The sequence below is a fragment of the Tamandua tetradactyla genome, chromosome 5 (genome assembly GCF_023851605.1).
Source record: "Tamandua tetradactyla isolate mTamTet1 chromosome 5, mTamTet1.pri, whole genome shotgun sequence".
NCBI classification, from domain to species: domain Eukaryota; kingdom Metazoa; phylum Chordata; class Mammalia; order Pilosa; family Myrmecophagidae; genus Tamandua; species Tamandua tetradactyla.
The window spans coordinates 116,184,779-116,209,472 of NC_135331.1; the positions used below are offsets into that span (position 1 = coordinate 116,184,779).

The 24,694-nt window shown below is 35.6% G+C and overlaps 2 protein-coding genes across 4 annotated transcripts in view; both read left to right on the top strand.

The window, feature by feature from the left end:
• Positions 1-10,012, top strand: part of ZNF451 (zinc finger protein 451) — a 142,552-nt gene extending 132,540 nt beyond the window's left edge. For 2 of the 3 annotated variants that reach the window (XM_077162156.1, XM_077162155.1), the window contains one exon: positions 8,209-10,012. Coding sequence is in view for 1 of the 3 variants with exons in the window: in XM_077162155.1 (XP_077018270.1) it covers positions 8,209-8,255 (47 nt within the window). In the remaining 2 variants the exon portion in view is untranslated. The other variant, XM_077162157.1, reaches the window with a different exon arrangement.
• A 2,442-nt stretch (positions 10,013-12,454) lies between these two features.
• Positions 12,455-24,595, top strand: BAG2 (BAG cochaperone 2). Its single transcript, XM_077162163.1, has 3 exons — positions 12,455-12,654; positions 22,561-22,670; positions 24,006-24,595. Exons 1-3 carry the CDS (start codon positions 12,542-12,544, stop codon positions 24,425-24,427), a joined length of 645 nt encoding a protein of 214 aa, XP_077018278.1. The 5' UTR covers positions 12,455-12,541; the 3' UTR covers positions 24,428-24,595.
• The last annotated feature ends 99 nt before the right edge of the window (positions 24,596-24,694 follow it).

Genomic DNA, 24,694 nt, shown 5'->3' on the forward strand with positions numbered 1-24,694 from the left:
CTTTTTGGTTCTTTAGAAATGTGTTTAATTTCTAAATAAAGACTATCTTTTGTTATTCATTTCTAATTGAATTCTTTTGTGATCAGAGAACATACTCTGTAAAATTTCAGTCTTTTGAATTTTGCTGAGACTCATTTTGTGGTCCAGCACATGGTCTTTCTTGGTGGTGTCCATGTCCACCTGAAAAAAATGTGTTTTCTGGGTAAAATATTCTATAAATGTCACTGGCACAAGGTGGTTGATAATATCATCAAATGTTCTTTATTCTTAGTGATTTGTTTTTATTAAGTTGACCTATCAATTACTGTAAGAGGGATGATAAACTCTCCATCAATGATTGTGGATTTATTTTTTTCTCTTTAATTAAGTCAGTTTATGCTTTTGTATTTTGAAGTTCTACTTTTAATTGTATATATTTCTGGTGTGTCTTCCTAATGAATTGACCCTTTAATCATTGTGAAATGTACTCAGTCTCTGGTAATATATTGTTAATAATGAAATCTATTTTGTCTGATATCAGTATAATCACTCCAGCTTTTTTATATTTTATGTTCAGATTGTATGTCTTTTCCAGTCCTTTTACTTTCAATCTGTCTTTATATGGAGTGCATCTGTTACAGATAGTTACCATATGGTTGTGTCTTACTTTTTAATCTAATCTAACAGTTTCTACCTCTTAATTGGATTATTTAATCCATTAACATTTAACGTAATTACATATATAGTTGTATTTATGTCTACCATTTTGTTTTCTCTTTGTCCCCTCTCTTTTGATTCTTAGTTCTTCATTTCTTACCTTCTTTTGGATTAATATTTTATTATATTTACTTAATATTTTAATTTAGCTGTTGACATGTTAGCCAATGGTGCTCTTTGCATTGTTTTTTATGGTTGCTGTAAAGATTACAATATATATTTTCTACTTTTTACAGTATATAGTTATATATCCTACTTCATCCAACACTATGTTCGGTTTACTTCCTTTCCCTAATTCTTTATACTTTAGTTGTCATATGTATTGCATCTACATTTGCTATATATCCTGAGAACTTTTTTTTTAGTTTAAACAGACCTATAAAGTTTAAAGAAAGAAGAGGAAAAATATATAGTTTTTTATATATTTACCCACATGGTTACCATTTCTGGTTATCTTCTGTCTTTCTAATAGAATAGAATTGTCATTTGGTGTTTTTATTTTTTCTCAGCCTGAAGAACTTCCTTTCAGTTTTTTATACTGCCGATATGCTGGTAGTTTTTATTTATCTAAAAATGTCTTTAATTTTCCTTTATTTTTAAGGGCTATTTTCTCTGGCTTTAGAGTTCTAGTTGACTGTTATTTCTTTTTCTTTCAGCATTTTCAAGATATAGTTCATTGTCTTCTCCATTATTTCTGTTAAGTTATTATCACTTGTATCATTGTTCTTCTATATGGAATACATAATTTTTCCCTTTGCTATTTTCAAGTTTTCCTTCTTTGTTTTTGGTTTCCAGCAGTTTTATATGATGTGCCTAGGTGTGGTTGTCTTTGTATTTATCCTGCCCAGAGTTTGCTTAGTTCCTTGGACCTGTGCATTTATATTTTTCACCAAATTTTGGAAACTTTTAGCCATTATTTCTTCAGGAGTTTTTGTCCCATTTTTGTCTCTCACCTTTCCTTTTGGAATTCCACTTTCACATATGTTAGAAAATTTGAGTAAATAAATCCATGGGCTTGTTAATTTTCTTCCATTCTTTTTTTCTTCTACCTCCAATCTTAAGTTCATCCAGTGAATTTTCAATTTCAAGTATTATATTTTATTATATTTTTCCCTTCTAGAATTTCCATTTAATTATTTTTTATGGTGTTTATTTTCTCTGTTGAGATTTTCAATCCATTCATTATAAACATATTTTCTGTTAATCCTGGAAATATTTATAATAGCTTTTTACGAGTCCTTTTCTGAGTCCAACAACTTGATTATCTTCGAGTCAGTTTCTACTGACTACTTTCCTTTTGTTGTGTCATATATTCTTGTTTCTTCATGTGTCTAGTAACTGGATTTTGTAGATACATGTTGTGGATTCTCTGGGTTTTGTTATCTTCATGTGAAGAACGTTGTTTTTAAATATTTTCCTTGCAAGCAGTTAACTTTCTAGATTCAAACTCCAAACTCTGTCTATTCCTGCAGTGGGAAACAGCTAAAATTGCTCATTTCTTTCAGCTTTCCACCTGATGCTTTTGCTTAGAATTGTTGAACATCTTGGAGCCTTTCCATTGTATACATAGCTTAGAGATCAACTGACAATTTGTGCGATTTGTAGATTTGGAGTCCCCCTCCCTTCTGTTGCTTTCCTCTCTTCTTCTGGGATATCCTGACACTATTTACCCCCAATCCCATTTTCCAGAATCTCTCGTAGACCCAAACTTTGTCCTCTGACTCCTCAAGCCAGTGAGGGTTTAGCTTTCTAGGTTAAGTCTAGTCATTTTGCTCCATAGGAGTTAGACAGTACCCTGAGGTGAAAAAATACAATGCTGAAAGTTAAACCTTGAGCAGTTCCCTTCTTTTAACGATCAGCTCCCCTCCTGTTTCTCCCTGTTTGGGGTTGCTCTCCTGTACCTTAAAATAGCTGCTTTAAAATATTTTTTAATAGAATTTATCATTTTTAACTATGAAAGTGTTGATCCGATATAGACTACTCCATCATTACTGGAAGTGGAACCATACATTTGGTTTTTGCTTTTTGTTTCCAGTCTTTTTACTAGCAGATTTAGTTTATATAAGCTTACTGTAGATAGTGATACATATTTTTTTCTGATGTTATGCTTAGCTTCTTTTTAAAAAATGTTTAAAGTTTTATACTTTTCTTCTATTTTGTCATTACCTTGGTATTTTACCGCCTATATAGACATTCCTCCATTTTATTGCACTTAGCTTTATTGTGCTTTGCAGATGACTGCATTTTTACAAATTGAAGGTTTGTGGCACTCCTGCATCTAGCAAGTCTGTTGGTACCATTTTTCCAGCAGCATATGCTCACTTCATGTCTCTGTGTCACATTTTGGTAATTCTGACAATATTTCAAACTTTTGCATTATTATTATACCTGTCACAGTAGTCTGTGATCAGGGATCTTTGACATAAAACTATTATAATTGTTTTCATGTGCCACAAACCACACCCATATAAGATGGCAAACTTAATTGATAAATATTATTTTATGTGTTCTGACTGCTCCACCAACCTGCTATCTCTCTATCTCTCTCCCTCTCCTCTGGTGTCCCTATTCCCTGAGACACAACAATATTGAAATTAAACCAATTAATAACCCTACAGTGGCCTCTAAGTGTTCAAGTGAAAGAAAGAATTTCACATCTCTCACTTTAAATCAAAAGTTAGAAATGATTAAGCTTGGTGAGAAAGGTATGTTGAAAGCCAAAATAGGCCGAAGACTAGGCCTCTTGTGCCAAATAGTTAGCCAAGTTGTGAATGCAAAGGAAAAGTTCTTGAAAGAAATGAAAAGTACTACTCCAGTGCTCACAAATGTTAAGAAAGCCAAACAGCCTTATTGCTAATATGGACAAAGTTTTAGTGTACTGGATAGATCAAATCAGCCACAAGAGTCCCTTAAATCAAAGCTTAATCCAGAGCACGGCCCTAACTTTCTTTAATTCTGTGAACGTTAAAGAGGTGAGGAAACTGCAGAAGAAAAGTTTGAAGCTAGCAGAAGTTGGTTCGTGAGGTTAATGAAGGAAGCCATCTCCATAACATAAAAATGCAAGGTTAAGCAGCAAGTGCTAATGTGGAAGCTACAGCGAGTTAGATCTAGCTTGATAATTGATAAAGGTGGCCATACTAAACAACAAATTTTTTTTTTATTTGTTTTAACAACAGATTTTTAATGTAGACAAAACAGCCTTCTATTGGAAGAAGATGCCACCTAGGACTTTCATGGTTAGAGAAGAGAAGTAAATGTCTGGCTTCAGAGCTTCCAAGGACAGCCTCATTTTCTTGTTAGGGCTAATGTAGCTGGTGACTTTTAGGTTGAGGCCAATGCTCATTACCTTTCTGAAAATCCTAGGGCCCTTAAGAATCATGCTAAATCTACCCTGCATGTGCTCTGTAAATGAAATAGCAAAGCCTGGGCCACAGCACATCTATTATAACATATTTACTAAATATTTTAAGCCCACCAGGACCTAATTCTCAGAAAAAGAAGATTCCTTTCAAAATGTTACTGCTCGTCAATAATGTACTTGCTCAACCAAGAGCTCTAATGGAGATGTACAATAAGAATAATGTTTTCTTGTCTGCTAACACAACATCCATTCTGCAGCCCATGGATCAAGGAGTAATTTCAAGTCTTAATCTAAGACTTAATTCATAAGGCTGTAGCTGCCATAGATAGTGATTCCTCTGATGGATCTGGCAAAGTAAATTGAAAATCTTCTGTAAAGGGTTCTCCATCTTAGATGCCATAAGAACATTTGTGATTCTTGGGAGGAAGTCAAAATAGCAACATCAACAGGAGTTTGAAAGACGTTGATTCTAACACTTGTAGATGATTTTGAGGGGTTCATGACCTTAGTGGAGGAAGTAGTTGCAGATGTGGTGAAAATAGTACGAGAACTAGAATTAGAAGTGAAAGCTAAAGATGTGACTTAGTTGCTGCAATCTTCCAATAAAACTTGAATAGATGAGTTGCTTCTGATGAATGAGCAAAGAAAATAGTTTCTAAAGATGGAATCTATACCTGATCAGGATGTTGGAATGACAACAAAGAATTTAGAATATTCTGTAAACTTAGTTAATAAAGTGGTGGCAAGGTTTGAGAGGATTGACTCCGATTTTGAAAGAAATTCTGCTGTGGGTAAAATGCTACCAAACAGTATCACATGTTACAGAGAACTCTTTCATGAAAGGAACACTTATTTGTTGTGGCGTACTTCATTGTTGTCTTATTTTAAGAAATTGCCAAGCCTTCAGCAGCCACCACCTTAATCACTCAACAGCCATCAATAGCCAAGCAAGAAGATTACTACATCAGCAAAAAGATGACTATTTGCCAAAGGCTCAGATGATGGTTAGCATTATTTTTTAGCAAAAGTATATTTTTAAATTAAGGTATGTATGTGGTTTTTTAGATATAATGCTATTGCACGCTCAGTAGACTACAGTATACATAAGTTTTGTATGTACTGGGAAACCACAAAATTCACTTGACCTGCTTTATTGCCATATTTAATTTATTGTGGTGGTCTGGAATTAAACCCGCAATGTCTCCAAGGTATGCCCATATATAACTTAAAGACTGAAGTATGCATATGTGTCATCTAACTCTTTGGAGCAGTAAAAAAAACCTTAGATACTTCAATTCTGATCCTCGCTTCCCCTGACTTAAATGTTGTCAATCTCCATTGTTTGTTTCTGTGTGTATGTGTATGTGTGCATACATTATAGCTAATGCATACATAAACATAAAATATCTCACAAAGCAGATAACCATCTCTAAAGTTAAAGATAAAAGGATTACAATGCTATATAGAAGTCCCCCTCATGCCCTCTTCCAGTTATTTCACCTGTCCTCCTTCCCAAAGGTAACCACTATCATGACTTGAAACACTATAGTTTAGTAGTTCTGATTTTGAACTTATCTAAATGAAATCATATAGACCACTAATTAGTAATAGAACTTTCTTTGATGCTAGAAATATTCTATATCTGCACTATCTTCCAGGTACTGTAGGCACATGTGCCTATTTAGGCCTTCAAATGTAGCTGGTGTGACTAAGAAACTGAATTTTTAATTTTATTTCATTTTAATTAAACATAAATAGCGACATAAAGTAGTTTATGTATGGGGTGTATTCTTTTGTATCTGATTTCTTTCGTCAACATTCCTTTAGAGAGTCATCCATGTCATACCTAGTTTGTAGCTTTGATTTGTTAATTTCCAAGATCCATGTAATAGTCTATTCTCTGCATTCACCACAATTTATTTTATTATTGACAGACATTTGGATTCTTTATAGTTTTTGACTTTTCAACATTTTTTAATGGTACAGTGAGCATTTTCATACATGTCTCTTGGTGCCCATATGTCTATACTTCTGAGACTATATATCCTAGAAGTGTAATTGCTTATGTTCAGCTTTAATAGATAATGGCTAGTTGTGCCAATTTTCATTCCTTCTAGTACATTATATGAGTTTCCACTGATCTACATCCTCACCAACCATTGAAATCACTCATCTTTTTTATTTTAGCTTGTCTGAGAGGTATTTACTGATATTTCTTTATGATTTTAATTTATATCTTTCTTATAAATACTGTTTATTGGCCATTTTCTTTTTTAATTTAGATAAAATTCACTTAATATACAATTTGTCATTTTAAATATACAGTTCAGTGGTATTTTATGATTCATAATATTGTGCTACCACCAGCTCTCTCTAGTTTCAATACTTTTTCCTCACCCCATTAAAATACCCTGTACCATTTAGGTAATCACTTCCTTTTCCCCTCTCCTCCCTTCCCTGGTAATTTCTTTTCTGCTCTCTGTCTCTTTAAGTTTGCCTATTCTAGATGAATCATATAAAAGTTATTGTACGATATTTTGACATAATCTTTCATGAATTCTTTTTAAATTTCTTGACATTTATCTCTTGGCTTTTTCTCATTTTTTTTTAATTGAAAATATTTCTGTATAAGTTCCATGTATTGCAAGTCTTTTCTTCTACTCTGTGACATGGCTTTTTGTTTGTTGACTGTGCAACATGGTGGATAAAAGCAATTTAAATGTAGTCCCCGTAATCGGTCTCTTCCATAATATCATTTGGAAATAATATTCTATAATATTCTTGTTTAACACTCTTCCCCTACAATGAGGTCATGGAAATAGTCACCTATATTATCTTCTAGAATCTTTGTTTTCCCTTTCACTTTAGATATACAGTAAATCTGAAATTTATTTTTGATAATAACTTTTATTTTTTTCCCATGTGGCCTATAAGTTGACCCACCACCACTTATTAAAAAGAACATCGTTTCCCACTGTTCAACAGTATTAACTTTGTCATAAATCAAATGTTAAAATATGCATGCATCTGAATCTGTATTTTGTATTCTGTTCTGCTGGTCTGTTTATCTCTTTATTCTTATCACTAGAGTACCATACTCTTAATTTCCATAACCTTATAATAAATTTCCATATATTATACAAATCTTGTCACTTGCTCTTCATTGCTAAGAGTGTCTTGGTTTTTCTTTGCACTTCCTCTTCCTTTTAAATTCACTTTAGAGCAACTCACTGACCCTAGAATCTAGAATGTAGTGTAAACTTAATGCCTATGTTATGCTAGTATTTACTAGTATTATACAAGTATGTATAGTTGTGGTCTGTTAAAGTACAGACAACATAATATCAGTCCACCAGCTCAGAGGAAGGTACACGTGCATCTTGGAGGATCACTGGTATCTGTGAGCCAGCAAGGCTCTGAGAGACTGCCCTTGATAAGAACCAGATAGGAAATAAATCTGATGTGAGAAGCCAGTGAAGAAATTTACACCTGATTCCACCCTCCTGGGCTTCAGCATCATTCCAAGGGAGGAGATGGAAAAAGACCTATAAACCCAAAAATGTCTTCATCTTATTCACCATTGTATCCCTTTTCCTGGCATACAGCCTGCATTCAATAAACATTTGTTAAATTAATTCTCTGTGTGTGTGTGTGTGTGTGTGTGTGTGTATCATATGCTTCTCAGGTGACTATTATGTAACTATGCGTTTCATTTTTTGTAAATGAAAACGTAAAGCTAAAATTTTAATAGCCTGTGGGATTTTGAAGTTTTGCTTCTCTATTTCTGTTTCAGGTCTTATGTACATTACCTCAAGTCTTTTTGAAAATAAGTGACACTGATTTTAACATTACCTACTGGAAATTCTAAGTTCTTTTTCACATTCTACATCCTTGAATGGAAATAACTTCAAGTTCTTTAGTACATTAAGTTCATATGTACTAAAGTTTAGTTTGAAATTATATCCAGATTCTCATATTTCAAAATTTTCAAGCATTATGATGGAGAAACTGCCAAGTTATCCTAAATTTTTCCCTTTTGGTTTACCTTTCTTTCCTGAAAATATGAAAGTGGTTGATGAGACTTACATGTAAAGCACATGTTGATTAGTTTTATGTCCTAAGCTTAAAATTCTGTATGTTTTTTAATGCAGATGTGGAATTAGAAGAAGCTATTAGAAGAAGTCTTGAGGAAATGTAATTAAAGATATTACCACACAACATCAAGTGGCCTTGAAGATACTCTCAGGATAATGAATTCTTGAGTTTGTTTTCTAAAAGAGACAAGAAATCTACTAGCACAAGTGTATTTGAGAACATGCTTTTGCATTCACATGTTCAAAATCTGATATTTTCTTTCTGTTTGTGTGTAGTTGTACACAGATATACAGAAAGCACAGAATACTGTGCTAACAGATAAAAATCATGTAATCTAATATAAAAATTACAGTTTCCCAGTTAATTTTGAATGCCTATATTTAGATTAAAAGGATTCTTAAAAAAAAGAAAGGAAAGCTCTTGGTTATGGTCTGTATGTTTCCCAAATATCATTAGTCTTTAATTTTTTTTGTACTGTACAGATGATTCTAGTTTTATTTTTTTAGGAGTGAAAATGAATATAAATAAGTTGCTATAGCTCAGATTTCCTGTAAATTCTACTTCTCATGTGATATATCTTTCATATCTTTGTGGTTATTAGAAAAGAGTAATGAAAACTGATCATGGAAACAGATTAAAATTTTTACCAGCAGTGTTTTTTGTGAGTTTTACTGAAGTGTATATTTCTGCTTTAATTAGATATAACACATTGCTGGGATGAAAAAACGTAACTAATTTTTTTTTGCGATAATTAAAAGGCAGCCTTTTCCATTCCTTTTACCTGCTTAAACTTTTATATGACTTCTATGATCTGTTGTTTAAAAGGAATGCTAAAATATTTGCATAAAATTAAATTTATTTTTAATAATCTTAGTCCTTTTTCTTTTTACATAGCTGTGTAAACTTTTTATTCTTCAAAAATAATGAAGTCTACTCAGGAATATTCCTTACCCTTTAAATTTTTTATTACATATGGAAGTATTTTCATTTGAATTATTCATTGGATTAATCTCAGTTTCCTACATTTGATATTATATATTTAAGTTTTCAATGTTGAAGCCCCATTATAAATAGTAGAACACATTACATAAGTAGAAGACTATGAAGAGCTTGCCATACCTCTATTTGTGTATATGTTTCGTGTTTTTTGACCAGAAATGTCCTACCCCTAAAAGTTTTGAGTAGTAATTTCTCACCAAATTTTAAAATATTTCTATAAATCTAAAGCTTTCTTAAGATGAAAAAATGCCACAGCTAGCATTTTGTTCTTTCTCTGCGACACTGGATATTTTATTGTGAAATGGGATTACTGATGCTTTAATTGCTCTTGTCTTTTCAGTCCACACTGGAAACCAGTGTTTTTTAAGATGTCAATTTTGTTCTTCCCTGCTTGTATTTTTAAGACATATAGGATGAGAATTTACCAATCATCTTTCCAAAATGACCACATCATGCTTTTAATTTGTAAGTTAAAGTTGTCAACCAAGTCTTTAGAGGTAGTCAATGGGTTGTATCATCAAGATATCTTCAGGAGCTTGCTAAATAGTGAGGAACAGAAGGGACATTACAGGAAGAAGAGTGGTTAAAGCAGATGTGGAGCAATAGGAGGCAGCACCTCTTTTCCAGTGGTTCCACACATGGGTGTGATGTACACTGATTATTCAGAAGCTTTGTGGTGTGTATGGCAGAGAATAACAAGCTTTTGATATGACAAGAAGGGGATATTCATCATGATCCTAAAGAAAATGTAATTGTGGTGTTTCAAGTTTTAATCAATAATTGTCACCAATTGTATTTCTACTTGTTAAGCAATTAAAAATCATTTAAAAATTACATCATAATTTGCAATTAACTTAGACCCAAGAAGAAGGTATAATCAATGGATTACCTTACAGAAAGTTTTATGGGTTATTATCAAAAATGCTTTTTTTTCATTTCATCATTCATGAAGTATTTATTTATTTATTTATTTATTATTTATGTGTCAGGAACTATTCTAAGCACTTGGGATATACCAGTGAGCAAAACAGAGCCCCCTCTGTGGAGTGCACATTGGGGAGAGGAGGTTTGATAGAGTCATAGATAATAAGCAATTAAAAAAGTATATCTGATGGTGATACATGTAATGAAGGAAAATAAAGAAGGGAAAGAAAGGATGGTGGGTAGTATAGGGGTTGGTGTGTAGGAGGCTTGCTATTTTTAATAGGATGATCAGAAATGAGCTCACAGATAGGGAAATGTGAGCAAAGTCCTGAACAAAGTGAGGACCGAATCATGCAAATATACATAAGGAAGAGTGTTCCAGGTAGAAGGAACTAAGTGAAAAGGCCTAGACATGACTTTGGCATATTCATAGGATAGCAAGAAAGCTAGTGTGGCTGAAGCAGGGTAAGCTAGGAGAGTAATAAGAGATGAGGTCAGAGAAATAAAGGGAGCTGCACATTTAGGGTCGAGGTCTTTCTAAGGACTTGTACTCTGAGATGAGCAATAGAAGGTTTTTGAGAATAAGTGTGATCAGCCTTATTTAAAAGTATTACTGTAGTTACTGTATTAAGGATAGACAGGTGAGGCAAGAGTAGAAGCAGGTAGATCACATAGGAGGGTTTTGCAGTAACCCAAGTGAGAATTGATGATGCTTGGACTACATTAGTGGCAGTGAAGTTGGGGAGAAGAATCTGGGTGTATTCCGAAGATACAGCTGATGGACTTTACTAATGGATTGGATCTAGGATATGAAAAAAAAGAGTCCAGAACGATTATAAGTTACTTGATAGACTTTCAAACCTTAAAAAAATGTCTTTGGATTCCAAATTACTGAGATCAAATCATACACTACACCAGAAGTTTATTAATATATAGAATAAATTAGAATTAGAATCCAGACCTAAGGGTCTCAGCTCTGTTCATGTGTTTAAATGGCTTTGACCTCTAAAGTCTGTAATTCAGCTTTAAACTCATTTTCTGTGCCTCCTACATGTTTATTCCTTGCTTATGAAACTGAGATGGGAACAAAACATTTTTTTCCCTTTAAGTAGACATGTCTTTGCATTCCTAACCCTATCCATCTTTTCCTGATCTTTATGGTGTCTGACCTAGTAGCCTACCAATCTTGTCATTATTGTTAAGTTAAAATATTTGGATGTGAAATGGCTTTTTTAGTTAATACCGATTATTTCACTCAGATTCCCAAAGGAATAATTTTTTTGAATAAAGAGAAAAAAAAGTCATTAAATACCCCTTCATTGAATGGGTAGAAATGAAGTATAAATTCACTTTGCTTCTGTCAACCAAGAAATAAATTAAGTTGCGAGACAACAGAAGCGTTTATTTGGGGTATTAGAATTGCAATTCAGGGAGCATATATTTAGGTAGCAACCCAAATCGTGTCCCTCTTGGCATTTCCAGACAAGGGTTTTTAAAGGAAAAGATTAGATAAGTTGTTTGTAGTTGGACATTTGGGATACTCCACATGTCCTTCAGGTTAATAGTTTACTGAGTTCTTTATCTTTCGGTTTATGTGTCTGGATGTCCTTAGGATTTTGAAGAACATAGTTGCTTGAAGTTTAGCATACTTTGGCAGTTCGTGATCTCTGGCAGAGCCCTGTAAAAGAGTAACGCTCCGTAATGAGCTCCTGACTCCATTTTAAATTTCTTAGCCATGGTAACTGTACTTTGTTATTTCTTTTAACACGTCCCACATCCCGCTAGACAGAAAAAAAGCGTGGTAGCCTTTTCTTTTTTTCTCTATAGCTTCACTGTTGGTATTTAGGCTTATTCTAATCGGAGGTGTGACAGGACAGAGTTGTATCTCAGTGCCTTCTGCTCATGTCCGAGGACTTTTGTTCTTGCCGGGAGAAACTAAATGAAGCCATCATTGAGCACTACATTCACAGCCTGCTTCCAGGAACGCTGCGGGGGCGGAAGAGGGGTACTTTCAGGCTGCAAGGAGAATCGGGGCTTACTACTGGGGCCGAGGGGTGGTGTTTTGTGGTCTCCACACTGGTTTCGGGTTGTTTCAGGGTTCCGGGAGAAGAACCAGCAGATCACATTAGGTCCTTCCCGCTTTCTCTGTCCGTCACTTCAGGTGTTTCTGAAGCTGCTTGGTTTTGCTCCTCAGGCCCCAGTGGCTAGCAAGTCCTCCCCGCCCCCAGCCGCCGCAGCCCCCACCCAGGCCCCGGGCCCGTCCGACCCTAGCCCCGAGGGGCGCCTGCTCTCGGCCACGCGGCGGTGGCAGCGGCAGTGTCGGCACAGCCTCCCGGGCCGCCCCCCGCGGGCGTCAGAGGGAGGCGGGCGCCCCGCGCGGTGACGGCAACGCTTGCGGCCGCGGGAACACTCGACTCGCCGCTGCCAGGGCCGGTGACCTCTTGGCTGCCCCTTTCGGAGTCTCAGATGGCTCAGGCGAAGATCAACGCGAAAGCCAACGAGGGGCGCTTCTGCCGCTCCTCCTCCATGGCCGACCGCTCTAGCCGCCTGCTGGAGAGCCTGGACCAGCTGGAGCTCAGGTGAGGGCGGCGCGTGGGGCCGCGCGGGCGGGGGGCGCCCTGGGGGCCGCGCAGGCGGTTCGCGGGCGGAGGCCGAGCGGCGGGTCCGAGCCTGCGCGCAGCTTCGGGGCAGGCCAGCTGAGGCGCTGCGAGAGAAGTGCTTGCTTGAGACTTGTTTCTGTGAATTTTCTTCTCCTTCTCTGAGAGAAAACTGAATCGATTTAAGATAAACCTCTGTGGTCACATTGTCATTCACAGACCTGTTCGTTTGGGAGTGGAGAAAAATCAGAAAAGATAAAACTTACAGTGACACTGTTGGAGATTACAGACTGAAACCTCGGGTCCGCAGAATTTCTAGAACCTTCTCTGTGCCTATATATGGTCTTCACAGATGCTTGTTACTTTACTCCTTTCCCATTGTGCATTTTAAGGGAGGCAGCAGTTTCCAGTCTCTCCCCCCCCCCACCCCCAAAGTGAAGTGATTAATTTCCTTGCTCTAAAACGCTTCAGAGCAAAGGAAGGAGTGGTGGTGAGCTCCAGGAATCCATCCTATAGCAAAGATTAGAGAAGAGAGTAGAACAGATGCAAGACTGAGAGGTGAACAGTAGCTGGGAGCATTTTGTGGAATCGAGGCACTACAGCTTCCTTTTCTCTGTGACCGCGCGTACTGTACTCAGCCATTCTTTTACCTAGTTACGTAGAAGACACTGTTGACACCGTCTTGAAAGGTGATAGTCACTGTGGCCTGAAAGCTTGTAAACATAGTCGGTTTTTCTGTTTTACTTGTTACAAGATTTCTTTAAATCACATAGTGGTAGGTGTGTATAGAATTTCTAAATCATTTAGAATAAATTTTGGAAATGCTCTTTTCTTTCCTGTAAACGTTTATGTCTCTAAATTTCGATCACATGCAGATGTGCTTGGATGAAAATCTTAGGAAGGCACGTAAGGAACCCAAATTGTGCGCAAATTTTGTTCAATAGTTATCACGTATAAATAAATATGTGAGCCATAAAGTTTAAGAAGCACTGCATGTGTGTTTTTATCTCCCTTGATTAATATGTCAAAGCAAGAGGTATCCATTTGCCAAGAAACGTACATTAATAACCACAGTATTCTCTTAGCAACTGAGGAACTGAGGCATTTATTATTATTACTACCCAGAAAAGAGTCGAAGCGGGAGACATTCACCATGCACGATTTCGTGGATGGCAAACACAGAAACCATTTCTGGGATTCTGCTCAGAATGAGACAAATGGAACAACAGAGAAGTAATGATTCCATGTGTATTTCCACAAAACTAGTAAACCTGACCTGTTCAACCCCTCAGAGAAAGTGGAGCAAAACTAGAGTTCAGTGCCTCTGCTTCTTTTGTCCCTCTGATTTTTTTTTTTAATGTAGCAGTGTAAAAAGTAACTCACATTTTTGCAGCCTTTAAAATTAAGTAGGCATGATTTCAGGTGTTTTCAGGAATCTCTCTCCCTAATTCAGAATGAAAGAATTTTTCTTAAAGGAATGAGAGGGGTGTTGCATATTCTTTCAAGCTGAGTCACTGCCCTCGAACTTAAAGTAAGGCTTCATATATGGGTAGGTACAAAAGCACTCACGTGCTCCTCTTTAAAGAAGGCTTCTGGTTTTGAATATTATTATAGTCAAATATTTGAGTAATGTAAATGTATTCTAATTATTGCACATAAGCGATTAAATTACTTTGCTTAATTAACCTTGAATTATGAGGAAACATTACTGATTAATATCCATCTGTTTATTTCAAGGACATTTCTAGTAATTTCGAACTTTTAAAGCTTTGTTTCTTACTTTTAAAAAAATACCGACTGTACAGCACAAACTGAACCCTAATGTAAACCATAGACTATAATTAATAGTACAATTATAAAAAAATGTTATTGTCATCATTTGTAACAATGCTAATGGTCCATGCAAGCATGCTAATGCAAGCTGTTAATTATAGGGTGGATATAGGAACTCTGCATTTTATACATGATTTTTCAACAACTTCTCTAATTAGAAAAAAAAAGAAAAAATATTGACTGAAAACTTAAGAAGTATTTTAGAAGGTTAGCTAAACAGAGAAAAATGCTAATACTGATCCTATTAACATTAATTGAAACCATGGGCAACATCCCAGCCAGAGCTTACACTATTAAAAAAAAACTAGAATCATGCCTCAAGGATCAGTTTTTAAAAGAAACTAACATGAAATTCATGTTGTTGGTAACAGTTTAATTTCATATTAAAAATAACTAACAAAACAGTGTATTAGGTAGAGTGAAAATTATGGTTCATACTTAGATGCATGCATTTACTTACTGTTCCCCTACTATGCTGGTTTTGTTGATAATGGAAGAAACTTCTTCCATATGAAACTAAAAAAAGGATTAATACTAAATGCGTTACCTGGTATGAAATGGTGTATATGATGTTTAAAGAGCTTTAAAATGTTTTTGGCAGCATTCTACAAATTGTTGAAGATTTCCATTTGTTTCTAATACTTTATCGTGACACTAATTTTTCTTTTTTTATTCCATCTCCTTTATTCTTTTCCTCCTAAAGAGGTCATTCCTTCTTTGTTTTTCATAACCAATTCTAAGCATTCTGAATTTTGCATTTGGTAGTAGCTTAACATACCTTACTTATTGTTGCTTTTTAAAGTTATTGCAATTGTAATTACTTATTAAGAAACAAACACAGGCTAACTTTATTCATCTCATGAGCACTGAGTTTCATGCCAGGCTCTGTACCTTTGTGGAACTTATTCTGCAGATGGAAATTTAAAGCTTAAAAAGTTAAACGACTTGCCTAAGGTCACACCACTAGAGATTAATGGACTTCAAAATTGCCTGAATTTTCTTAAAGTTAAATATGTTACATTTCAAAATGTAGGAATGATATATGAATGAATATATTATGTTTATTGAAAGATAAATTCCAATTTAAATTGGCCCTTACTTTGTAAATATTGAACACCCACTTATATGCCAGACATAGGTGCCTCCTAGAATACTATGGGTGGTGAATTAAGATGTTTGGGGTTGGGTTTTGGAGAATGGGAGGGGAAAATGACAGAACTGGGAGACTGGCTATTGACAGATGTTCCAAAACTGATCATGTTGTGCCTCCTTTCCCCTTCCTATCAGGCATGTGCAATGGCTTAAACAGCAGCCAGGGAGTAAAGACTTGGGGTAGGGGGCTCATTTGTCTGGCTTAAAGTTTCTCATTAGGGTGTGCCAATGTCCCAGTAGACACAAAACAAGAGGGTTTCATAATTAATATTGTATAGTAGTCTATAATTTAAAAGAGCAATTTTCATTTACATTGTCATTTGTACCTAAAAACCTCTGAGGTTTCAGGAGGGTACAGGTTATAATTATCACTTTTAGAAATGAAGAAACTGAAGTTCAAAGGGATTAAGTGGCTTGCCTAAGGCCATACAGCTAATTAGTAGGTCCTAACACTAAATCCCACTCTTTTTTTTAAGACACCAAAGTGTTTCTATAGTGAATAGAATTTAATATTTCTGGTGATGATTAGGAAAACCTTTTGAAATCTTAAATTGCCTAAAATATCATTGTAGAGTTCTTTTGATATAGTGATACTGAATAGGAAACAGGACTATGATTTGAAGAACATATTTTATAAATTAATTCTTTTGATGGGAGCATGTCATTTTCCCTCATTTTTATAAAAGCATAAGTTCCTGTTATTAATAAGCCTGAGTTCATAATACTAAGTGTATAGTAACTGCCATGGAGCTAATGTATGCCTGTGCCAATTCTAGGCACATTATACAAATATATGAGAGAAATGTTATCAATGTCAGACATTGTGTTAAACTTTTTACCTGCTTTATTTCATTCACTCACAACCACCATCTCCTTATTATCTCTATTTTATAGGTGAGGAAATTGAGGCTAAGGAAGTTTACCCAAGATCACACTGTGATAGCAAAGTTTAAATGGTTCGTGGAAAAGCCATTGCAATTTCCACTACATACTGTACTGGCTGTAAGAGCCATGGTCTTGGTTCTCCTTGTGCCTCTCCTAAGTCTCCCAGCAATTTGACTAGCTGAGGGTATGTGGGTCCCAATTTTATCCTCATTCGAATATTCTGACTAAAATTCCATTTTATCAAAGCCTGTTTAGCTGTGATTTCATATAGAGGTTTCCAGGAGCACAGCCTAGGCCAGCCTTGATGTGAGGATAAGTTCTTTCCCAGTTTGGATGTGCAGTTACCTCCAATATCTGTTTGTAAAAACAGAACTGCCCCTCTCCACCAAGAGAAGTATAAGCAATGAGTGTAGTTTAAATTTTCTGATACCAATATCTATACAATATTAGACCCAACACCAGGGGTGAATTGTTGACAGCAAGCAGCCCTGTATCCTGCATTGAAAAAGCAGTGTTTCTCAACTGGGGGCGATTTGGCCCCCTAGTTTTTGACAGTGTGTGGAGACATTTTGCTTGTCACAATTGCCAGCAGGGGTCAGGTAGAGCAGAGGGAACAGTATAGGCAAGGGTGCTGCTAAACATCCTGCAATCCACAGCATAGCCCCCACCACAAGAATTACCAGGCGCAGAGTAAGAATAGTATGCTAAGGTTGAGAAATTCTGATGTGAAATTAGGTGAGGAAATGAAATCATTTTCTGACTATGGTTATGGTTGGCTGTACCCCCATATCCAAATGCGTTATTAACTTAAGTCACCAAAACCATGAGCTTATCTCTTTAGACAATCATTAAACATACTAGAAATTGAACTGCTATGAACTAAGTAGTAGAAACAACAGCAGAACCAAAGTTCAGACACTGGAATTATTAGATGTAGGAAATAAGTACATTTAATTGTTTTTAAAGAGATTAGTTGAAAACCTTAATAAAAATAAAAAGGAAGTAACTTTGAAAAATGAAGAATTGGCTGAGGAGCCAATGGGATAAAGCTACCATCTGTGGGATTATGCCTGAATGCCTCTAAGTCAGAATTCTGCCCAGGTGGAATGATATGGCAGTGCTGCAGAGCTTTGGTTGGCTTTGGATAGCTGGTCCCCCGCTGTACGTACAGCATCTCCAGTGTGGAGAGACCCTCATCCTGGGAAACAGTGTATGGCTGGTAAGAGGGCTGCCCTCTCACCCATCATACACCACACGTTCATTCGTAGATGACCTGCTTCTGGGTTGGGATTTTGTATGTAGCAGAGCAGCTCCCTCACTGTGATCTACTGAAAGTCAGCCCTTGATACAAGGGTTTGGGGAAAACAAACCAAAAAAAAAAGTGTAAAAAAAGAAAAGAATAATAGAAAAAGAAAGCAAATTAAATTAAAAAAAAAAAAAAACGCAAATAACAAAGAACAACAAAAAAAAGAGGGGATAAAATGAAGAGGCAGATTAGAAAAGGAGCCAAACTGAGAAATGAAAAAAATAACAAAAAATTGAGTTAAACAATAGAGTAGGCACAGCTGAAAGGAGACTATATGAACTAGAAAGTAAAATCCAAATTTACCTAGAATGCAGCAAAAATAAACTAATGGAAAAAGTGGAAGAGATATTAAGAAACATGAATGACAAAGTAAGGTGGCCCAACGTTTGTCTAACCAGAGTTCTAGAAAAAAATAATAGAATGGGAAACAGGCAATATTCAAATAGTTAATGGCTAAGAATTTCTAGAATTAATGGGAAAAGTTAGAGACAAAAGAGATTTATATATGAGTTGAATTTGAGGATATCAATAGCTGATAAAAGGTACAAATATTACTAGAAAAAATATTACTAGAAATATAGGGTCAGCTTTTTAAAATAAAAATTGATAATATGGTAAGGTTGATCCACTGAACAAGTATACAGTTTCCAAGGAGGCACTGATTGCCTTGAAGGAGAGAAAGGGGAAAGTTGTTAAGGAGACAATTTTTGCCAAAGGGATTGAGTTTTTCTTTTTTTAAAAAAACAAAAACTTTTTTATTGTAAAATATAACATATATACAAAACAAAGAGGGATTGAGTTTTGAAAGAGGATCACCCAGTAAACAAGTTAGAGAGAATTTCCAAGGAAAATGGCTAGCAAGTATGAAGAAACCTTCAGATCTTACATTCTGAGGAATGACATTTACCTTTGCTATAAGAATGAAAAAAGTTTACATAAGATTTACATAAAAAGTTATCTAAAAGATTGTTTTTTTTACTTAAAAATGTTCCATCTAGGGTAGGCAATGGTGGCTCAGTGGTACCTGCCATGCTGGAGATGCGGGTTCATTTCCCAGGCCTGCCCATGTAAAAAAAAAAAAAAAGAGTTCCATCTAATTCTCTCTATATATTTAGTCTCATTTAATGACAAAATATCTTCTATAATGGCAGGTTTATTTATTTTTCCTAGGATTTCTCCTTTTAATCCGTTTTCTCAACAGTTCCATGAATTTGCTATTATACCTTACTATTGTAAATGAAGTCTTCATTTCTGGAAGAACATTCAATTATCTGTTTGAGCGTTTGCTTATATAAAACATGTAAATACATAATGATAGTGCTGGAAGTGAGCCTTATGCATTATAACTAGTTTATAGACGTGTTTTGTAATGTGTTTTCCAGCCAGTTTTGCCACATGAGATTCCTACCAGCTCTTTGCTTACTGGCTCTTATAAACACAAAGCTGTACATATATTTGGTATTTTAAAGATCCTATGATTTTATAGTGTCAGTGCTATTTTGGGGTATAACAGGTGGGTGACGGATGAAGGAAAGCATATGTGTAGTTGGGTGAGGAGTGGAACAGATATGTGCTAAAATGTTGGTGAAGTTCTTTCTTGTGCCCTTTTAAGGCAGGAATCAAGATTAGATCTACTATGATCTTGTATTTCTAGGACCGTTTGAATATTGAGGATGGGCCTATCACTACTTCATTTTGCAAAAGTTGGCAACTTATATAGTTACTGTAATCCTAACATGAAAGCCCCTGGAAATAGAGTACTTTAAATATATGAGATATTTTATTCTCTTTTTCTCATAATTCCACTACCTAGTTATTTAGTGACTGGGTAGGATCATGTGCATGTATAGTGAGTGCAAATGTATATGTAGATGGGGAAACGGGAGAAGTAGTGCTTCTGTAGTTTGATCAGAGCTTTATACCAAAAAACTACAGGAGCATTACCTTTAAATTCCGGAAAAGACAAAGATAGCCCCATTACCACCACTGTTTAACACAGTTCTGGAGGACCTCTGTCAATGCTATAAGGAAAGAAAAATAAGAATAGGATTAGAAAGAAAAAGATAAACACTATCATTTTTTGCAGGTATGATCATCAACCTAGAAGAACAAATAGAATCAACAAACAATTAAAATTAACAAGAATAAATCCAGGTTGCCAGTTATAAACGAACCTACAAAATTAGGGTTTCTCTAACTAGCAGTAACCAAATAGATAATAAAAATATATTATTCACAATAGCACCCAAATTTGAAAGAATATAGAGTATTTCTGAGTCCACAAGTCCATGAAGAATTCTTCAGAAGTCTACTAAAGAACATAGAAGAGGATCTGAATAAATGGAGAGGCATATGCGCTTGATGGAATAACAGTTTTATAAAGATGTTTGATTTCTCCCAATTTTTTGAGAAACTCAGTAAAGTTACTCTAGAGTTTAAATGAAAGAACAAATGTCCATAAATGGCTGAATTATCCTTAAAGAAGGAAACCTCCTCTACCAAATATTAAGGCATGCTACGAGGGTACTATTAAAACAATCAATGTTGGTACAAGAACAATCAAATAGGCTAATGGATAGAATAGTGATTTCAGAGGCTTAACATATAGACTATTGGGAGATAAATGAATTGTTTGGTAGATAATGTTGGAGAAAGTCGGTCACTGTTTGAAGAAAAATAAAACCTACCTAATCATATTCAAGGGTAAAGGATTTAGATACAAACAAGTAAGGTAAAACTATAAAGTTAATAGACAAAAATGTAGGTGAATATCTTATAACCTAAGGGTGGGGAAAGATCCGTAAGCATAAACTAATAACTACATAAAGTAGGGGGACTGAGAGATACAGGAACATAGTTTATGAATGCTAGTCAAGTTAGGTTGGTATCAAAACAAACGAGACTGTTATAGATTTAGGATGTTAAATGTAACCACAAAGAAAATATCAGAGAATATGCAAACTCATAAGAGACAGAAAGTAGAGTGCACATTACTATGGGTAAGGGCAGGAGCAATGGCAGTTAACGCAAAATGAGTAGGGTTTGTTTGGGGTGAGGGGAAAGTTCTAGTAATGGATGGCGGGAGGGTACTACAACATTGTGATGTGATTAATTCCATTGAATGGTATGTTTGGGAGCAGTTGGGATGGGAAAATTTATGTTGTATATATGTTTACACAATCTAAAAAAAAGAGAGACTAAACAATGACAGTAAAATGTAATGCATGATACCGAGTGGGATCTGAGAATGGAGGAGAAAAGGCTCAAAATGACGTTATGGGACATAGAAAAAATTGGAATGTTGAAATTTCTTGAACTTGGTAACTACACTTAAGGTACATATCCTTGTTTGCAAAAAATGTATATGGGAGTATGATGTTGCAGCCTGCTCTCAGATGTTCAGGAGAGAGAGGGAAGGGAAGGAGGGAGGGAAACAGCAAAGATGGTAACATGCTAAAATTGGTGGAACTGGGTATGTGAGGGTGGGTATGTTGTAGTTTTCTGAATGGGTATTGAATTATTTTTGCTACTGCCCTGTAAGTTTGAAATTATTTCAAAATAAAAAGTAAAAAAAAAAAAAAAAAAATTCAATCACACCAAAATAAGGATCTCAGTTCAATGAGGACCATCTCAGACAAAGTTCTACGCGGTAGGATGGAAGAAGATAGTTGCAATGTCTGAAATCAACAAGGGATTAATATCTTGATTAGAAAGAGTTTGCAGATCAAGAGGACAGTCTTATTTTAAAAAGAAAAAATGAAATAGGCAAAAACTAACAATTTATAAAAAGAGGAAATCTTACAGGCTAACAAGGATATGAAAAGATGTCCAAAATTAACAGTACTGAAAGAAATGCAAATTAAATACTGACATATCACTGTATACCTATTAGACTGACAATGGATAGTTAGGAAAATGCTGAGTATGTGGGGATATGAGGACTCTCATGCTTTGCTGCTGGGCGTGGACTGGTACAGACATTCTGGAGAATAGGGTATCAGAGATAAGTCAGATTTGGGGTATACATTCCATGTGTCTCAGCAATGTAGTCTACCCTGGGTATAAATCCTAAGGAAATTCTCATTGAGGTCCATAAGAGGACATGTATTCTTTGAAGCATGATTTGTGGTGTGATTTGTGGTTGATGTGTTGGGGCAGTCAGCATGTCCATCATGGGAACATGGAGAGGTAAAATCAGATGGATATTCAAATAGAGTATAATGTAGCAATTAGAAGCTACTAATTTGATTTATATTAGGAACATGGATCGTTCTTAAAATAATGTTGAGTGAAAAAAGACAGGATGAGATATAAATTAGAAATATATGAATGTACAAACAAGACAGATTTTATAAGAATAGAAATGGATAAATACTAAATAGAGTGATTTGTCCTGTGAATGGGAAGTAAAATGGGATTGGGATAAGTGGATAAGAGAGAATTAAAAAATGAAAGAATAAAAATAAAAGGGAGAAAGAATTTTTGCAAAGTATTCCAAATGGGCCACGGTGGCTCAGTGGCAGGGTTCTTGCCTGCCATGCCAGGTACCTGGATTCGATTTTCGATACCTGCCCACGTAAAAAAAAAAAAAAAAGAAAGAAAAAGTATTCCTAATGATCTTTAAACTTAAGTCACATTGAGTGATACAGACATGAGGAAAATTAGCAGTAAGAACATCTTTCATGTACTATTTTCTTTTCCAAATTTCATAGGGTTGAGGCTTTGAGAGAAGCAGCAACTGCTGTTGAGCAAGAGAAAGAAATCCTCTTGGAGATGATCCACAGCATCCAGAATAGCCAGGACATGAGGCAGATCAGTGATGGTGAGAATCGTTTCAAAAAAGGGGTCTTTTATTTCAGGTGCTGTTAAGTTTATGATAAGTGTGGGGCAAATTTGGCTTGACTTCCTGTATGAGTACACTGGGCTTCAGCATTTAATGTGAGTTGCATATAGCAGCTGCAACTCTCAATTTATTACAACAGCGGCCTACCCAAAGATCATTCTTCCAGTATACTCCCCTACCCCCACCACAGAACATTGTTGGAAGTGATAGAAAAAGGCCTGCAAGCACCGGAAGAGTAGGCCCCAAGCCAAGGCCATGAGCTTTACTTCGTGTTCACACTCCTAACTTCAGTTCTTTACAAGTTACCAGACTCAAGACATTTAAAAGCAGAGGGAAAAAGTAAAGATTGGAAAGAGAGAAGTAAGGACAAAAGGAGATGAACGGTGGTATAGCCTAAAGGAAGGGGAGAAAACTCAGAGAATAGGAGGTAAATTATGATTCAAAAAAGAAAAAAAAATGAATTTAGATAAAAGAGCCATTATTTTCATATGAAAATAGAAAACAGAGGAATAGGTCACTTGTGGGTTTTTTTCAGTGGCACTGAACTTCCTATTTTTGGCTCCTTTGGTGCTTCACAGGATGAGCTAGTGAAGTCAGGTAGCTGGTGAACTAAGTATGCAGTCTTAACTCTCAACCAAGACTTTTTACACATCCACTACTGGGTCATGATCAAGTCTGTCTCTTCACTGTTTCTGGCCAAAGATCAATGAATTGGGAAGGAAGTTAAGAACAGGATGAACATAAGATTGCTGACTTTTTCATGTATATAATGAAATGCCAACTGAGCTGCTTTTCCCATCATTGCTTCTTTGTGCTGGCCAGGGCTTACACCACTGGCCTACTTACATTTACATCGAGGGGATGAAGTCAGCGCCTAGTTTCTGAGGCCAGCTTATTCTCCACTATCTTGCTATTTTTCAGCTAAGATAAGGGCAATGTATTCTGATAAACATGGAAGTCCTCATGGAGCAGTCCAAGATAGCTGATCTCCACAGTTTTCACCAGCATGAAGACTTGAAAACTTCATCCCAGTTACAAATACGTAACAGCTCTAACTTTTAGCAAACATTATAACTTGAGAAGTCATCTGGTATTCCCTGCATTGACTTTAAGGGATTTCAAAATCTCTCTGTAATCCATTACAGTTTATCAGTTAATCTTACATGCTATAGTTTTAGTTTTTACCTTGAAAAAATTCATAGCAAAGGTGCTTACAGAAAATAATAAATCTAAACACACATGAATATCTTAGTGTTCCTGACATAGGTAACTTTATGTCTCATAATGACTGATATTTCAAAATTTTCTGTTTAGGAGAAAGAGAAGAATTAAATCTAACTGCAAATCGTTTGATGGGACGAACTCTCACCGTTGAAGTTTCAGTAGAAACAATTAGAAACCCCCAGCAGCAAGAATCTCTAAAGCATGCCACCAGGATTATCGACGAGGTGGTCAATAAGTTTCTGGATGATCTGGGAAATGCCAAAAGTCATTTGATGTCGCTGTACAGTGCATGTTCATCTGAGGTGCCACCTGGGCCCGTTGATCAGAAATTTCAATCCATAGTAATTGGCTGTGCTCTTGAAGATCAGAAGAAAATTAAGAGAAGATTAGAGACTCTACTTAGAAATATTGAAAACTCCGACAAGGCCATCAAGCTGTTAGAGCATTCTAAAGGAGCTGGTTCCAAAACTCTGCAACAAAATGCTGAGAGCAGATTTAGTTTTCAACCCTAAGAGCACTAACAGATGATGTTAAAATGACAAAATATTATTTTAAGTGATAATTAGCTCTTTATGTTAGGCATAAACACTCATTTGATAAGGAAAGTTGTTTCAAATGAGGAAGATATTACAGGGTCATGAGCTTTGTGAATAACACAATTAAAAGTGTGAAAATTTAAATTATTTGCAGTTCTAATTTTTAGATTGAATTCTTGTCTTGTACAAATATCTAGCACCTAATATATATATTTTTACACTATGTGGATGAAAGCATAGTTT

Bases quoted from the DNA above. Each gene is read 5' to 3' on its own strand.
- BAG2 (XM_077162163.1), top strand. From the start codon at position 12,542: ATGGCTCAGGCGAAGATCAACGCGAAAGCCAACGAGGGGCGCTTCTGC. The intron at 12,655-22,560 runs GTGAGGGCGGCG...CAAATTTCATAG, and splicing joins CTGGACCAGCTGGAGCTCAG to GGTTGAGGCTTTGAGAGAAG. The intron at 22,671-24,005 runs GTGAGAATCGTT...TTTTCTGTTTAG, and splicing joins CATGAGGCAGATCAGTGATG to GAGAAAGAGAAGAATTAAAT.